Source organism: Theobroma umbraticum, unplaced genomic scaffold (assembly GCF_002168275.2).
Source record: "Theobroma umbraticum cultivar Fairchild unplaced genomic scaffold, ASM216827v3 scaffold_30.0, whole genome shotgun sequence".
NCBI classification, from domain to species: Eukaryota; Viridiplantae; Streptophyta; class Magnoliopsida; order Malvales; family Malvaceae; genus Theobroma; species Theobroma umbraticum.
This window is the reverse complement of record NW_018397254.1, coordinates 5,954,067-5,972,818: the sequence shown is the minus strand read 5'-3', so window position 1 is coordinate 5,972,818 and position 18,752 is coordinate 5,954,067. Positions and strand designations below refer to the sequence as shown.

At 33.0% G+C, this 18,752-nt stretch overlaps 1 protein-coding gene across 1 annotated transcript; it reads right to left on the bottom strand.

The window, feature by feature from the left end:
• Nucleotides 1–3,133: 3,133 nt before the first annotated feature.
• On the bottom strand, nucleotides 3,134–7,016 carry LOC110413143 (CCT motif family protein). Its single transcript, XM_021423859.2, has 4 exons — nucleotides 6,706–7,016; nucleotides 4,574–5,077; nucleotides 3,737–3,883; nucleotides 3,134–3,534 (listed from the first exon to the last, which is right to left on the bottom strand). Exons 1-4 carry the CDS (start codon nucleotides 6,808–6,810, stop codon nucleotides 3,427–3,429), a joined length of 864 nt encoding a protein of 287 aa, XP_021279534.1. The 5' UTR covers nucleotides 6,811–7,016; the 3' UTR covers nucleotides 3,134–3,426.
• Between the last annotated feature and the right edge of the window lie 11,736 nt (nucleotides 7,017–18,752).

Below are 18,752 nucleotides of genomic sequence, written 5' to 3'. Positions count from 1 at the left end.
GCTGAACAACAGCCAACAAGCAGCATATTTAGGTATTATCAACGTTTTTGTAAGAATATGCTATTGAAAAGGAAATATGGGTGGAAAAGAAAAGAATATGACTATATTTTCATTTATGGGTTGGGTTTGGTCACTAATATGATGCAAGACTTTGATCCATGTTTGGAGAGGATATGTCCTGTTTTTGAGCCAATTGCAGCGTAATGAAAATTAAAAGTTTCTTAAAGAGAGAGTGTTTTTTTAAATAATAATAATAATAAAGATAGTAAATATCTATAATCCTAATGATTTGGGCTTTGGGTTCATACAATGTGCAGGATTATGATGCTTCCAGCTCCAGGGCGAGCAAGCATACTTTTGGTGGGTATTTTATCTTTGGTAGATGAGGATATGGCTCGCTGCTTAGAAATTAAAGACGGAGAGGAAAAGCAGGAGTAAGAGGAGGTCGAGAAAGGAGTAACCAAGCTGTAATAATTTAGGGGAGATGGTTGGCCCCTGTAGCTTCAATTGCTTCAACTCAAATTCTTAACAGTTCAGATTGTAGCTTGTACATCTAATTCTAAACATGGATCTTCTTGTTTTTCCTTTTTACTGCATCTGGAGGTGGTGGTGGTGACTGGTGAGGTGGATTTGAAATGGAGAATTGAAATCGCCATGGACAATCAGTGGATTGAGCTGAAAATCATATGGTTGTCATCCAGGAAAGTTTGGTGGTAGTATGGGAGATAATTTGGAAAATTTATGTTTTTGGTCAAAGCCCAAAACAGGGAGAATTGTTTGGTTTGAATCACGTGAACCCATGGATTCAGTCAATCTTAAAGTCAAAATTGAAAACCACGTGCTTTGTGGTGTAGTACTGTTTTACATCGTCGGATCTGGTGTTTGAACCCGTTCTTTCATTTTGCTCAATTGATTTCAGGTCCATCTGGTTCTTCTGAGCAGGCTCAAAGAAGTTGGAATCACAGCATCTCCAAGTCACCAGAGCTATGGGTTTTGACTTTGGAGTCAGTATGAATGATGCTTTTGAAGAACAATAGTGCCGCATAAGGTGTATGGAACAACGTAGCAGAGAACAAAGAATTTGCAAGAGAGAAACAAATAATTAAGAGATAAGAGGGAGAAAACTGATGAACAGATTGCTAGAGGAAGTGGAAGGAAGGTGGTGAAGTTGTTGCAGAATAGGTTATACCGAAAATGGAAATCCTTGATTCTGATACTGGATTTATTATCTACGATCCAAAATTATGCAGACCTTGGCAGAGTCCACGTTTCCAGATGGACTAAAACATGTTTCAAAGTTTATATCAACTTGCCCAGTTATCTATTAAAGAAAGGAGATGATTGGTGCACATGCATTTGATGCACCCAATGGGGGGATTGGTCAATTTATGCATTTACTATTTATTTTGGAAACCATAGTTCATTGGAGGCAAAAGATGAGCTCGAATGCTTTATATTTTGGAACTAAAAATCTCTTGAAGTATACATGTACGGATCTAAGGTAGTTTGGGCATTGGACTTCTTTTCTTTTTCGATACATAGTTTGGACTAGTTTTGTCAGTCAATTACCTGCCTAAATTGGAGAGACTCTGTATATATTCATGTTGCAGTCATGATCCCTAAAGGCATATACCTAGTTTATGTAGCACAGAAGTTCTGTTAAGAAATGGCCAAAAACTCCTTCTGGTTGGTTGTTGATCATTTTTTAAGTCCAAACTTGCCTGATCAAGGCCAATGTCTGATTTGTTTTTGTGAAGTCATAGACTATTCTGATCAAATCATATGTCTTATGTGTGTCAAGCGCCAACCCTTCCCATGGTTAGTCAGGACATGGCAAAACCCGCTGAGAGTAGCATGAAGTTCCAACTTTGCACTTTCCAGGCATGAGCATGGTTTATTCCCTTTTTTGTATCTCGTTTTATGAAGTGCTGAGACATTTTCGGAGCATATACTTTATGTGGCCAACTATGCCTAACAAACCATTTCTTTGGACATGCGTGTTAGAGCTGATTCCTGGTGAGCAATCTCAGAGAAATTTACTCCCCTGTGCCTCAACCCGCAAGAGGGATTCTGTTTGTAGGAACCCAAAGACATAGAACAGTTTAAGAAACGATTGAGACTGAAAATTTTTAGAGGGAAACAAGCATCAAAATTTATCAAGAGTAAAACAAAGGGTTTGTTCGGACATAGACTAGAAAATGAGGAGGCAGTACACTGAATCTTTAGAACAAATTCTCCTGATGGTTCTGGAGTTTGTAAGATGGGTCTCTGTTCTGTCATCTTCACTGGGCACCGCGCGACGTACAGAAATAGTTGCATGGGAATTTGGTAACGGACTTCGGCTGTCTAGTGGCCTTCAGTACAGTGCATGTAAGTTCTGAACAAGACCTAGAAATGGCTTTGCAGTAGATACGTCCATTTAACGTACCAAGACCGTTTAACTCAGCAACCATTAACAGGAACTCGGGATACCTAGTGAGTCGGCTCAATTTCCCAGAAGCCAGAGTTACAAGGGACAGGCACCCCGCAAAGTAGTGGTATGTGAACTTTGTACTTTGTAAAGATTTGTTTCTGGTCCTGTGACTCCGGTCTACCCAACCAGTACTGTGAGCTGAACTTACCACTACGAATGACATCACTACAATTGAAATTCCTCAGTGGTTTGTCTGCATTTGAGAATTATGGTTGCAATGAATGGTGGACATTAAACTCCCTAGTAATAATACCTCTTTGACAAAATTATTGAAAGTTTTCGCAATCATTCCAGCATTGAAACCGAAGGGACACATGGCCACCTAATCAGAAGGAAAAAGACCTCCTTGACAGGTACTAATTTTGTGCCATCATAGAAAAATCCAGAACCTTTATGTTCATGATCAGAGATTGGCATGGAAGTGGATCGGCGGACACGGCAGTCCAATAAGAGGAGATCGATTAGATTGCGAAATGAGCTCATGATGGAATAGAAACATTGCGCACACCAATTTTATGTATTCTTTCATCAACTTTGCGACTTTTGAGTAGTAATGAGCTTTGATTGTTGCACAAGAACAAAACCAGATGCTTCAGAAAATTACTAAATGTGTGATGAGGGAGTATACAAATCATATCATCTTTTTTGTGGAATCACCAGATGGAGAAAGCATCATCATTTTATAAGACAAATATGAACAAGTACAAATTTCTGCTTTGCCATTTTATTGAACAGACACTATGTACATCCTACTTGGCCATTTCCGATACAGAGGGTATTATTACAGCAAATTAAGACAGAACTATTTCTCAGGAGCTGGGTTCTGGTTTATTTAGCATTTACCTGTCTAAGATTTCCACAAAGGCTATATATGCCAAATTGACACTACTACTCATCTTTTCCATTACCTCATTGGACCTAGCTACTTCATTCCTGTTTTACTTAGTAATTATTTAATTAGCCAAAAGTTGTTGCCTCTTCGGGTTGTCAGATTCTTCGGTCCTTGCAAACCTTCCTCGGATCCTTGGTTGACTATCAGCAAGAGCCTTCCTGCAAGCATACTGATATAAAAAAAAAACATATCATGAGTTTTGATACGGAGTCTGACAAAAGGCTAGATATGGAATATGAAAATTAACTACAGAGTGTGCACATATACTCCTTGCTAAACAGTTTAGGCACTTAGTCATCTTGTTTAATGTTAAAAGCCAAGCAACAAATGCAACTAATATTTATGGGATCGGAAAAAACTTTAATTTTTACCTTGATTTTCCTTCCAAAGTTCCTCTTTGTCTTCTTATTCCTGTATCTGGAAAGCTTCTCCCTTCGATCTTCAGTAGAACAGCTGCTGACAATTAATGGTCGCTCAAGGGGAGAATGGATTACAGTCGTATTACCATTGCCAAGAGTCTGTCATAAAAACTCAGTATCAATGACCCACCCCATCCTGTGGAAATGGCCAGAAACATCTAAACGTTCCTCAGTCCATAGACTTTGTTACAAAGAATATGTACTCAGTGCTCAACTGCAATTTGATGAGTCACTTGATTCTGGTGGGTTTGTAAGAGGGAAATGATGAAGAAAATGCTGGATTTTTCTTTTTTAAGTCAAAAGAAGGAACATGTTTGAATTTTTAGACATCATTAGAATTAACGAAAGCAGGATCCACATCACTTTCGGGCATGATTTTGATAAGGGATAAACACTGGTGTTCATAAGAGGCTTCTACAAAGTATTTAATAAAGTCTTTGTAATGGAGAGAACATGCTAGCAAATTAGCACAAATGGTTTATACTTGGTCAGGTTTTGGTTCCAACAGCAAAAGTACGGTAGAAGGTGAAAGTTAAATAGCATGAGAGTTATGGATGGATTGATACTTCCTCTAATTAGACAAGGTCCAGGTAATTAAAGGGAGTGGCTCTAACATTCTAAACTTAAAACTCTGGCGCATCAACTAAAGAAATCAAGTCTAAAATCTATTAACGTTAAGAAAGGAAATGGTATTCCACACAAATGCCAACAAAAAAGCTAACAGCCACCGTATCAGTCACTGGACAAGTGAAACAAGTAGAAAACAATGCCAAAATAATTAAGGCTGACCTTTATATCTCCTTCACTAAATGCTCTCCTCATTCCATAGACAGAACCAAAATCCATTCCGGAGAAATCCAGAAAACTAGGCTTGATTGCAGCCCCTTGCATCCATTCCATTGAGCTTAAACAACCTGAACTGACACTTTTCTGGAATGGTACATCACAGAGCAATTTGTTTTCTTGATTTTGGTTTTCATCAGTCTTCACAACAGGAATCTTTATATCCAAGACTTCAGACAGTGGTGTTTCTATTGCTGCTTGAGCCATGAGATCCTTCTCGCACTCATAGAGAACCTCTAAAAGTTGCTCATTTTGAATTGATTCTATATCTGCAGCCTTAAGTCCTTGTGAAGTAATGACATCTTCACCACAGGAGATTAATGAGATGGCTGCAGTCATGGGATCAAGGCCCACAATTGGTTCTTCAATGATGGGTTCTGGAGCTTTGAACAGATCACCTTCTCCTCCCAGGTCATATTCAGATATTGTGGAGGTCTGAACCAAGTTGTTCTACATTAGGCAAAGAAAAGACAAAGGAAAGTTTAGAAACAAAGCATCATTACTGTTGACCAGGATCTTTTGCTCAAATGAAACAAAAGTAGGAGAGGCTAAGACAATAAGTCAGTATAAAAATCTTAAAATTAATACAGGCGGAAACATAATTTGCTTTGGATAACAGGAATTGTATTCTAGTAACTCCAAGAAAAGCTTCAGCCTCTAGCCCAAGACTAAACAATGCAATTTTTGAATGGCCTCAACATACATGAGTTCAGTTTAATTGCATCTTCTTTTCTTTTTTTCAGATAAACAGTCTTACTACTTATAGAGTCTTTTACGAATGAATTTCCCCACATCAGACATGTTAAACTCAAACTGGAAGATTCTAGCGCAAAGGTCAGCCACCAGTATGCTTATGACGTTCATTAAAATGCGCTCATCTGCCTCTTCCTTCTCCACCATCCACAAAAACAAGTTCAGAAACACAAGCAAGTTCAAATATTTGATTGTTTAAGGAATCAATCTAAATTTCGTTTTAATAACTTACTGAAGCTTAAACGTGTTTGTGCTATACAATACCAAACTCTAGCCGCATTAACTACAGTGGCCCTTTAATGGAGAAAGGAACTAAGATCAATTCTCATTCTGACAGCAATCACACTCTACTAATCAAGTTTCCAAACCTTCTCAACAAATAACAAAAACTCCAAGTCCTCACAGACAACATTTTTCTTTTGGTAACAGGATACATATTTATCAGAAAATCACCCTTATCACACTAAGAAAATATGTTTAACAACCATTTAAAAGGGTAATTTTTATTTCTCCTACTTTCTCCAAAATTTAATTTTACTTTTGACACCAACTAAAATAAATTGCAATACGAACCCCTTCTACTTCCCCAACTTTTTTTTACCCCTTATACTCAAGAAACTAAAAAATACTGTCTTTTTCTTCTTCTTTTTTCAAATCTCTGTGTAAGTGGGCTAAAAAGTGACAAACCCAATAACCAGTTCACACCAAAAAGTTGAAAAAAATGGGAGAAATCTTCAAGAACACGGAACTCGTGACATGGAAATCATTTTCCAATTATATTCCAACTTTTCTTTGTTTTCTTTGCTTTTTCCAGATCCAGCATGTAAAGATGACTTTAAATATATTTTCCATTTCAACCCTTGTTTGGTTGCTGAGAAAGAGTTTTAAAAAGAACCCCAAAAAGCATAGAACATAAAGGCTGAAGCTTCCAAAACACATTTTTTTTCCCACTGTTTTTCTTAGTCATTAGCGGGAACATGAAAACAAAGTTATCAAAATTTTTCCTAAAATTGAAATCTCTAATCCGGAAAAATGAACATGAAATCACTCAAAAGAAAACTAAAAACCTGAAATTTTAAGTGAAACACAAAATTGTCTCAATTTTTTTGCTCCATTTTAGAAGCAGTCAAAATAAAGAACCATTACAGTAGAAAGAAACAAAGTAAACAGTGAAGCAAAGATCAAAGACCAAAATTCTTCAGCTACAGACAATCAAAGCCAAAACCAACCTCAAAACTAGACCCAATCAAACAAATGCAGATCACCGAAAAGAAACCATGGAAGTGAGAAAAAAACCCAGAGACAAATATTGAGATATTGAGTACCATTGAAGCATTGGGTTTCTGGGTTTTGCAGAACTCTTCAAACTGCTGAAAATCTTGACAGAAGTTCTGCATGTAAGGGGAAAATAGCCCTGCCTCTGCATACATTTCTCACCCACAAGGCACAAGTTTTTTGATTCTTCAGAGAGAAAGAAGGAAACTTTCCCTTTTTTTTTCCCCCTTCAAGGAAGAAGATGCCACTTCTCAAGAAAACAGCGTTCCAAAGTCGAGCAAAGCAGTACTACCTTATAACACAGCAGCCAAAATGTAGAGAGAGAAAATTTGGTTGGTTTTGGCTCTGGTGTTGAACTTAGGGAGAGAGAGAATTTATATACTTACAATAATCAGAGGGTGCCCATTAATTAAGATTTTTTGAAAAAGAAAAATGAAAAAAATTGATGTAACAAAATAGGTGATAGTAATAATAAGGACAAAATGTAAAAGGACATGATATACTGTCGTCTGACCCCATCGTCCCTTATCATGACTCTTTCATTTAGCAGAGTCAGTATTATTCTAATAAAATATAATAAAAATATATTTTCTTTTGGGTTGAATTATTGTATAATAACATTTTTTCTATTATTATAGTAGCAATTTGCACAGGTGAATGCACCATGCCTTTGTACATGTTTGTGGGCTTGGACAGTGCTCATCACTCACTCCGACCTATATCTCATGTCAGAGGAGGAACACCTTGTTTTATGTTCTTTACCCACGCGGTTCTTGTGCGCGTTTCATACACTTCCCATGCATGTGGATGGGATGCTCGATTGCAGGGCAGCAGCAAATTTTTGTTGCTAGTCAACAAGTGGAGACCGAGCTGATGGTGGGATTTTTGCTCTCCCCTTCGTTTGATGGCTTTTCTTTTCTTTCTTTTTTTCTCTTCTATCTAATAAGTATAGATTATAATTTGGATATTTTACATAGATTAATAAGATTAAAATAGATGTCACGCTCTTGGGTATTGATGAAAATATCTGAAATTTACTTATAATGTGGTAGTAAATATTGATCTAAAGTATGAAAAGATCTAAACATTATCATTTCAATATGTCTCCTTTTATTTTGTGTAGTGTTTGGGAATTGGGCATTTGCATTAAATGCTATGTTACTAAAAAGGAAAGCTAGTAACGAATTTGAATCGAAACAAAAACGATTGGGAAAGAGGGTTTGGCTTGGTTCACAGTCAATGCAATTCTTGAAGGCAACAAAGCAAAGCTAAGTCCTCTAGCACTCATATGGCTGTAAAAGCTTATATCAAATAAGTTACCTTAGAAAATTCCTCCTATGAACACAACCCAAGCTATCCCATTGCATCACAATTTGATTTTTGTGCAATTTTAGCGAATTATGTAAGAATTAACCATACTTATTCTAAATTAAAATTTTAGATTGAACTTTGATAAGACTTAATCAACTTGTCATGATATGATAGCGCATGCCTTGCTATAAAATAGCACGTTGGGTGAAATTTTTGGTTGAGCTATCTTCTCATATCATGATGTTTAAAAAAAAAAAAGAAAAAAACTCTTTATCAAATAAAAGTAAATTAATTTTAAAGTCACGAGAATTGTGATAGTTGAAAAACACGTTTTAATCACTAGTAGATAATTTAAAGCAATAGAATTGAAATATTTTACAAAATATGCTATTAATACAATGAGTAAGATTTAAGATTTTACTATTGTACTTTTAATTTTGTTAATTTTTGAATAGATTAACAGAATTTGAGTATTTCATAAAATATTTTGTTAATGCAAATGGTAAATTTATGTCAGTTTCGTTATTTTAGATATAAAAATTGACAAAATTAAAAATATAATGTCAAAATTTAATGAAATTGAAGTATAATGATAAAATTTAATATTAATTCATAATATAATAACAAATTTAACTTTAATTCTTTTGATAAATTATGATTATGTGCCCACTAAGCATCGTAAAAGCTTTGTGCAGAAATGCTTTCACATTCCACATGTACATAATGTATTATTAACATTTTGATTAGCATTTAGCAATCATAAAGATGCAACAAGCTAAGGTTTATACTATGTAAAATTATTCTTTTTTCCATTGTTCAAGTGTCATTTTGATTTTGATTTTGATATTAATCAAAGATGACATTATACCCTGTTGAACGAGAACAACAATAAGAACAAAATTTTCTTATGTTTGTTCTGACTGCTGATTAGAAATAAATGGAAATATCAAATTAATTGTAAAGAAAAGGAAAAAGATCTTAGGCAATCATATGGAGTTATGAACTGCCCGCAATCTTGACCAACTTTGCATATTTTCCATAACCCAATGAGCAAAAAAATTGATCTATCATAAGCCAGCTTAAGGCTTTATTAAAACATGCTATGAACAGGAACTCATGGAATAGTGTCCGTTTTGATTTGAAGATGGAATTTCATGTTGGCCTGAAGATAACCCTGCAAATACCATATCCATCAAGGAAAGTAAAGAACTTTACAGCTAGCTCGCAGGCATCTTAGGAGTTGTAGGCCAAAAGGAGAAAAAAATGAAAAAAAAATGTACAAAATGGATATAGAAGAATAAATCAGTCAATTTGATTTACAAAAATCATTCATTACTATATTCATTCATTCTTTATTTAAGTACCAGTAACAATTTGCTGGTTCCTAGTGAGCAGTGACTTGATGGTGGGCGGTGAGGTTTGATGTTTTTGAAAGCAAAAGGCAGGTCAAATCTGTCAACCAAGTAGTGCCTAGTTGCAAATGGTTGTGGCAACTTAGGTTCTAAAAATTAATCATTTCTGATAAAATTATTAAGCATGAAATGTGATCAGGTTCCCAATTTAGAGGCTGTGAAAAAGGTTCCATCTTTTTGTACGGTTCCAGTAAAAAAGCAAAGCTTAGTCGGCCATGAATCGAAGGGCTTTTTATTTTTTGTTAATTAAATATAGACCAGCATCATTATTAGTCGATCTTGAGCAAATTGAATGTTGGTTGAACTTAGGATATTCGGACTAAGATTGGAACCTCCTTAAATAGAACAATGTTGTACATGCAAAAAGTCCGAAAAAAAAAGAAACGTCACCTCAATTCTCAAAGGGAGTCTCCACATTTTGACTACATTGCATGCAAAATTAGAAAAAAAATACAAATATATATATATATATATTAATTCCTCAAAAAAATGTATGATAACAAAACAATAATATTGTAAAAAACTAAAGATGTCAATCACGCAGTTGTGCGATAGCGATGCGCAGCCGACTAGGGTGTGGAAATGCAGAGTACAAGTTGAACTCGTTTGGTTTCAGAGACGGAGGGTGATAAGTGACAAGAGTTTGGTTTTCTACTAAAAAAAAAAATAAAAAGGAACGATAAGGATATGGCCGGCGACAATTTGCAAGTCCCTGTGACGAGTAATTATTAGCTGTTTCGCAGTTGCGATTAGCTTAATGATGCAACTTTAGGCGTCACGAGGTAGAGCAATTGCTAGGGGAGAAAAAACGAAAGACATTTTGCGGTATGAGAGGTCTTCAATCCCTGTCTGAAAATTCAGAAGCTTCTGGGCAAATTCGAAGAAGATGCATCATGACTGACAAGAGATGCACGCTGGGTATCAAAGATCTTGCTTGGAAAGACAATGATATCTGTTTTTTTTTTTTCTCTCTCTCTCTTGGAAAAAGAAAAAGAAATTAGCTGTAGAAAGTTGGATAGATTCTGTCTTCCAATTTGATCAAAATTATTCAAATTCTCTATCAATGTGGTGAGCCCTATTCCTCCACAGAGCAATTTGCATTTAACAAACAGTTTTTCTGAAAGTGTCAGCCTACATTTGTCCTTTTCTTGGAACAGTCAAACTTCAGGCATAAAGTTAAAGAAAAGAATAACACAAGCAATGAGATGGAAAGAAGGGAAGACCTGCGAAGTAGGCTTAATTAGGGAAAAGTTTAGGTATTTGTTTAATGCAGGGAGATAAGTTTTTATGAACCCAGTTTTACTGCCTCCATTTCAAAGGGCATGAAGCATATGATGCTGATTGAAATGATATATTACTATTTTTTTTTAGTTCTTTTTTCCTGATTATCATCAGTCTATCTATCAGGACAGCATGCCTATACTTAAAAGACATATCCAAGTTGCAATATGAGACAAAACTTCAAACCATTCAGGTTTAGCCAAGAAAAGAAAATAATAATAAAAAAAAAACTTTAAACCCTTTGCTTTGATGGGATGTACACAAACTTTCCCATTGCTTTTATAAAAAATGAAACTGATTGTTGAAAGTTTTGCATAAAGTTTAAGCTGGTGGTCACTTTCTTCGGACAAAATTTCGTGTGTGCGATGATGGAGTGGTTTTTTAGAGAAAATGGTTGATTGTTCATAGTTTTCATATTTTCATTAATTATAAATGTCTCATGATGTCTCATGCGCTCTAAAGACCATTTAAAAGCAAATTGCCAAATTAAGATATGCAACAAAGTCACTAACAGGACCACAAGTTCTTGCCATGCTGATTAATGCAAGATGGAACAGTTTCAGTCCCTGATTTATTTATTTATTTATTTGTTTGTATTGTTTATTTTTTGTGTGGGGTGCGGGGTAGCTTGAAAGAGATTTATTAATATTTTTTTTCCCTTTAATTTTGGAAAAAAAGAAAGAAAAACAAGTTTGGAATGTGAAACACTGCCCATCGAATGGAAATGAAAGTGAAAACAAAATCTGAAAACAGTAAAACCCCCTTCCACTAAAGGATTTCCCTTTCAGAAGTTTTAATTAAAAGGTCAAATAGCTTTCAAGTCTGAAAGAAGAAAAAATGAAACTCATGGGTGAAATGTGGAGTTGGGCTGTAAAGTGGGAGAACATCAACCCAAAGCCTTTAAAAAAAAAAAAGCGAGGGTATGTGCCTCTTTTTAATGATGACGAGTGAGGAATGTTAAGTTGTACACGTTGGGATGGCTCACGGGACAGTACACCCAAAAAGAAGAAAAAGAAAACCTTAAAATTCCCACTTTAGGAAAAGGAAATTGTAAGAAAGGGGAGGCTCCTCCATCCGTGTGAACGTCTGAAGGTACGCATGTTACATATCCGAGGTCCATGTCATGGGGCATCACTTTGATCCAATTAGACCCTTACACCTGGCGAGTTTCCTTCGCTCCACTTGGCAAAGCCGCTGATTTTTGTAGTGGACTTTAGCAGACAAAGAATGGAAAACGTCCTAGTTATACCAGCTATCATGCGAAATCATTAAGACACTGCTGGCTGAATGCATCCATTTTGGGTTTTTGGAGAATAATGGGGGATAATTAACTGAATCAGGAAAAGTGCCCCATACTGGTGTAATGCAGAATACTACATAATTCTGAAAGGATGGAATTGGACGCAAAACCTGACGGGATTTGCCGGCCTGTGGAAGCTTAAATTTTCTTCAGAATCCCACTGGCATTTAGTTGACTTGGACTAAACAAGAAAACTTTGGTTTTGTTAATGGGAGGAGGTGAAATGAATCCAGCCATTTCACGGGTAGCTTTAGCATCTAATTTTACTTTTCTTACGACAAATCGATGTTGCGGCCTCCACTTTGTCTGCTATTTTGGATTTTATCCCTTGTTCACAAATGAGAAGCGGAATTAAGCGTTTACTTCATTTTATTACAAACACAAAAGGAAAAATAACTTTATTCTTTACATGAATCTTTGGATGAAATTCTATTCGTTCCTTGGTTCAAAAGAAACTGAACTCCTTTTTTCTTTCCTTTTTTGGGTAACCAAATCAAGGTTTCCATCGAATTAGGGGCCTTTTGGCATTTGGAGAGTCGGAAGTAGGATAGAAATGTGAATGTGAATAGAAAAAAAAAAAAAATAAAAGAAAAGAAACAGCTGGAGAGGATTTGTCTGATAGTGCTTTTTGTCTTGGTTAGAAGAAGGGTAATGGGAAGTGTTTTTGGTATACATGGCCCAAACTGCAAGGCACTTTTTGGATTCTTTTGGATGTGATGTTGAGGGGAAAGAAAAGAAGCTAGTGAGGGAGGCAAAAGTGGTGGCCTTCTAACCAGTTGACATTGACTTAAAGGGTGCTAAAGTTGAGTTCCACTTCTTAAGTTCTGTCGAAGTCCAGGTGCATGAAATAACTTGATGTTCGTTTTAGTAGTAATTAAATTACGGGATGAACTTATTTTCGATGCCCTGGAATCACAGCTTGAAGAATTTTCCTTTTTCGAAACTTTGAATATAGCTTTGAATTTTGATGGTTTCTTCTCTTTTCTTTTCTTTTCTTTTCTTCTTCATGGTCGTATTTTACAAATTTTGGAAGGGAATAGAAGACTGCTATTTCTGATGTTCAGTTTGCGTGTGCATATGTCATAGTCATCAACTCAAAGTCTTGCCAAACACTTGAACCAAAGTGTGATTCGAAATACAGGAAAAGAAAAGAAGGAACAAACAAGCCTTTATTCTCTTCTACTATAAATTTTTCCATGCAGCAGAGAGATGATTGAGTTCCTGAAAATGAGCCAATGGCTTGCACTTGGTGATTCGTCACTGCTTTAAGAATTTTCGCTATCATGTTGTTTCTCTCTCTCTCTTCGAGTTCGATTTCAAGGAATACATTTCCTCATTCATTACGTTACAAGTCACTGTTCAAGTGTGACTTTCCTACTAACCATGAACTATAGAGTCATTGTGAAGCAGTGAGGCTGATTTCAAGAAGACCAAGACTTATTATTCCTTTCAGCACGTAGATTGACATTGAATATCAGAAAAAGAAATTGCCCAAATATGCGGTCGTAAAATAAAACCATTTAATATTATATCTTTTTATATATAAAAGGGAATTGATATATACTATATAACTAATTATTTTTCTATAAATAAATATATACATCAATAATGCATGATATCATAAACAATGATTATTTCATAGAATCAATCGATCAATTGGCACAAAAATCACATTGAATTGGACAATACGACCAACCTTTGATCACATAATCGATGAATGTAGATAAAACGTATAGAATTATAGTGACGAAAAAGAAGTCAGAAGTTTAGGGTTTTTCTCATTCAAAACTTTAAAACTCCTTTGCTCATTTTCCATGCAGTACAGTTTTACAAGTTTGTCTTATTTTCGATTTTTTTTTTTGATGCAGTACAAATGTTCAATGCAAATCTACTACAAACCTTCTAGGCCAAACGACAGTAAGTAATCAATCAAAGTGTACTAGTCCTTGGCCAAAACCACTACAATCTCTTTGAGCCTAGAAGACAATGACTCCAAGCTTCGTATTGGACATGGACACGTGCCAAATTTTGGTGAGATCCACTCCCTCTTACATAAAGGTGCATAAGGCAAGTGCTTTGCCACGTAACATCAGAGCATCCAACATGGCATGCCGTAGCTGTAAAGAAGTTAAAATGCTTAAAGACAATAAGGTGGTCAATTTTTGTTGAGGAGATGAAGCACATAAGAATAAAGATTAAAAATTTTAAGAATTAATATGTTAAATTCAATCAAAAATTAAAAAATTGATAATAAAAATAAAAAATTATAAAGTGTAAAATATAAATAATTAAATGCGATATGTAAAATTAATATTTTTTTCTTATATAATCAGAGTTATTTAAAGATTATATATTCAAGATAATTTTATTTCACTTAAATATAAAACGTAAAACACATAATAAAATATACTCAAGTTAATTTCTTCTTATATAATCATAATTAATAAAAAAATAATAAATTGATGAAATTTTAAATAATAACGTAACACTATAACTTATATTTGAGAACTATAAAATAATTTATTAAATTTTAAAAATTAAAATTATAAAAAATAAAATTTATATAACAGAAAAAAAAAGAACATAGTAAGTAAAAGTTAATACATATGACATAACAAGAAAAAAAAATAAAGAATATGTTTGATGGTTTGTAAAAATTTGAAACAGAAAATCTATAGAAACTTAAAATGTATGAGTAAATAAAATAAAAATAAATAAACTAAATAATAATAATAAAAATAAAAACTTTTAAAATTAAGTGAGATATGTAAAATCATTTTATTATTTTTTATTCGCATTAAATATTAAGTAAAAAATTGTTTTGAGAGAGTCATTAAGAGAATATATAAAAAATTTTAAACATAATGAAAAAAAATTAAAAATTTGGGGAGGGGGGGCATGGACGAGGCTGCGCCCCTGACAATAATAATTTATTAATTATATCAACTACATGTTAAGTTAAGAAATATAGTTCGGATAAAAATAAGTAAAAGGAATTAGTTTAATAAGATATTGTATAAAATTTCATACAAATTAGTAAATTTAATAAAGTTTTATTGATGTGTAGATATTTATTTTATATAATTTCAAATCCAAATTGATCCCAAGTCCCACTACATTCCTATTGATCAATCATCAGACTTAAGAGTTTTTTTTTCATTGGACCTTTTTATTCAATAATTTATTGCCGGAGCAAAGAAATTAATGAAGGGAGTTCACCCTATACTAGACGCCAAAATTGAATATGACTGGCTTTGTTTGGTGTTATGTAATTTAATTAGATGGGCAGAAAAAATATGGATTGTCATCCGTCGTCGTATCTGCCGGATTATATGCCAGATAAATTGTTGTGTCCCATTATGACTTACGAAGCAGTTTGGAATTTCTTGGGGAGTGTCAAATTAAATGTCCTTTTCCTCCATTCGTCAAACGTTATTCTACTACGTGAAAATTTGGGGAAACAAAATTTTATTAATGGGAAAACATCTTCTGTATTATTGCCTTATAATTAAGGGTTTAAATTTAAAACTTTTAGGGACGTGTAAGTTTTTTTCATTGTCCGAGAAAGATTTTTTTAAAAAAAAAGGAGAAGAAGAAAAGAAAGGTTTGAAGAGAGTTGTGGAGAGTAAAAAATAAAATTTTTTATTTTTAATAATATATATTTTAAAAAAATTATTAATATTTAATTTAAAATTTTTAAAAGTTTTAAATTTACTTTTATAATGAAACTGATATCACTGGATGGCCTGATAATATATAATAGTTATATATTTTTAATGTATCAAATATAAATTTTATAAAGTTAAATTATACCATTAGTCTTCATACCATACAAAAAGAATAAATTTAGTCTTTGTACAATAATTTATGTAAATTGAACCTTTGTATTTTATATATTTGTTAATACTAATCCCTATCTCTAACATCATTAAATATGTTAACATAGCATTTTTATCAAATTGACATGATATTTGACTAAGTTGATATGATATTGATAGAGATGACGTGGTATAACACTGACAGGGCAAAACGTTTACCTGGTAAAAAAATGCTAACTCTTCGCATGAGTTTAACAAAGAAATTAAAAAAAAAAACATTCTAACTCTAAATTAAAAATTAGATAAGATTGCAACAAAATCTTTATATTAACTAGTTGAATTTTCAATGAAGAATTGCTGATTCAAAACTAGTTGAATCTTCAAAGAAAAAAAATCATTATTTTCCTTACCTTCAATTTCGTATTCATAAGCAATTTTTTTAAAAAAAATTCAAAATTTCACATACATTTTATTGTTTGAAGATATAACTCTTACAACTTACATCATTTCCATATCCATCTAAAATTCACAAACTAACTGAATGTTCTTAAGATGTGTGGTTTTATCTGCCAATGTAGAGTAAACCTTCAACACTAGCTTTATTAGATTATTGGCTTTCGTACTTCAGAGAGCTATATGGTAATCATTTATATTCAAGAAAATTTCATTGATACCTTAACTTGTCAAAGTTGAAGACTCGTAGAGTTGTACAAACCCTATTCCCGCATCATCTCCTGCAATCACAGGGCGGCACTCTTGTTTGGATATTTGGCAAATGGCAACCCATCAATCAGAATTTGAATTCCCAAGTTACCTTTTCAAAGTTAAATGTCCCAGAATAAGATTCTTTCACTCATTTGCTGCATTGTGGCATGTCTCTCATTGGGTGAGAGCTGGAATATTTAGCTGAAATATGTTTTAATCTTTGAATTAGCTTAACTGCGTAAGCTCAGCCTGAGATGCAGTCATTTCGACTGCTATCCACCAGTCGTCATCTTCATCGTTAATGTTTTCTATGTCATCGAACATCAATAAAGTTGATTCTCCCTCTCTCTCTCTGCGACGGTAAACTTTTTTTTTCTTTCTCTCTTAATCGTATTTTTTAAAAAGTTTTTGATCATTTTTTTTTGTTAATTTCATTTAATTTTTAATTTAAGATTAGGGTGTTTTTTTTAATTTCTTTGTTAAAGTCACATGGAGAGTTAACATTTTTACCATGTAAACGAGCATTATGCCACATCATCTTTATTATTATCATATTAACTTGGTCAAAATAACGTGTCAACATACTAAACAGTCAATTTAACAGTATTAGAGTTAAAAACTGAAATTAACAAATTAACAAGATGCAAGAATCCAATTCACACAAATTATTGTACAAGTACCGAATTTATACTGTTTACATAGAACAAGTATTAATTGCATAATTTAACCAATTTATAATTAATTAATCACAATTATAAATTTATAATGTTTACCAATTATATGTGAAGACTACAGGTATAAATAGTAAATTCTTATGTGATTTTTTATTATAATTAAATAATTATAAAATTGTAATAAAAAAATTGCACGTGAAATGCGTTTTTATTAGTATATTATAAAAAACCATTTGTCCACACTCAAAATTTTATTATTTTTATTTTAAAAATTAAAATAAATATTTCATCGGCAAAGTTATAATTATGATATTTTGAGAACCAAAATGTATTAATTTAGCTTTATATACAATAATTACAATAGAGCTAATGTTGCTTTCTAAATATTGGTACATTTTTAATAAATCATATATAATATAAAATTTGGTTTCTACAATTTACTTTCGCTTTTTAACAACTTATCTAAAAACAAAAACAAAAATAGTAAAATTAACAAACCAAATGAATTTAATTGAGTTTCCCACAATAAATGGTTAAAATATTTCTTTGATGCATACATGAGATTATATATTGTTGAGCCAGTTGAAGAAATAATGTAAACTGTTTACACTTTGATCATCAGCTTTGGTAACCTTACCCATTTTTTTCATTTCCGGGTTGAAGCATATATATATTTTATATATAAAAAAATATTTTCATTATAACTATTTAAGGCATGCGTAGCTCAAACATATAAATCAAGGAGTTACTAATTAAATATCTTATGATTACTATCAGGAGGATATAGACTTGTGTGGTATTTTATGTATATAATTTAGGTCATATTCTCTTCGATCAAAAACAAAATATTTTATAGATAATGACGATCTGGTTAGATTAGAATCAATTCAAGATAAAATAATTAAAAGAAATATATCCCTAGATTAGTGTCTTTTCAAGGCATAATAGAATGTTTTTGAAAGAAACATTAAACAATGACACTATATTAAACCCGATTAGCTAAGTCTGCAATGGTTTAATTCCACATATAGAAATCTCAAATATATCCATCCATAAAAGAAAAGAAAAGAAAAGAAAACCTTGAAAATATAGGAGCATGCTATTCCCTCAATCTCGAACCTAGTTGTTCTTTTCTTCGTTTGAAGGAAATGGCATGAAAGTGATATATATTATTAATCTATGACAATAATTAAAGAGTTTCAATCCTTTTGTCTTGTATTTCATGAGCATAAGATCAAATTTGCAGTGTGCCTCTACGTTGATATCACATCTGTAATGCACAGTTGCCATGGCTGTGCCTGTTAGCAATAAAAGGATTTTGTAACTTAGCTTCTAATGTCAGAGTCATGCATCAGCATCAGTTTACTTGTGACAATGACCAAACAATTGGGACAAAAATTTTAATAATTCTATAGTAAATATTTAATGACTTTTCTACCAAACTTTTGATCCCACAAAAGTTTACTCTCTTCATATTTAATTATTGACTTGAATATATACATATATATATGTATGTATGTATATATCCCTATGTTTTGAGCTCAATTATTTTTCCTTTGTACGTAACTCGATGCACATGCAAATTGGGTATAAGAA

Coding starts and splice junctions, on each gene's coding strand:
- LOC110413143 (XM_021423859.2), bottom strand. CDS start 6,810: ATGTATGCAGAGGCAGGGCTATTTTCCCCTTACATGCAGAACTTCTGT. Junction 5,078..6,705: donor AGAAACCCAATGCTTCAATG/GTACTCAATATC, acceptor TGCCTAATGTAG/AACAACTTGGTTCAGACCTC. Junction 3,884..4,573: donor TTAGTGAAGGAGATATAAAG/GTCAGCCTTAAT, acceptor TTTTTATGACAG/ACTCTTGGCAATGGTAATAC.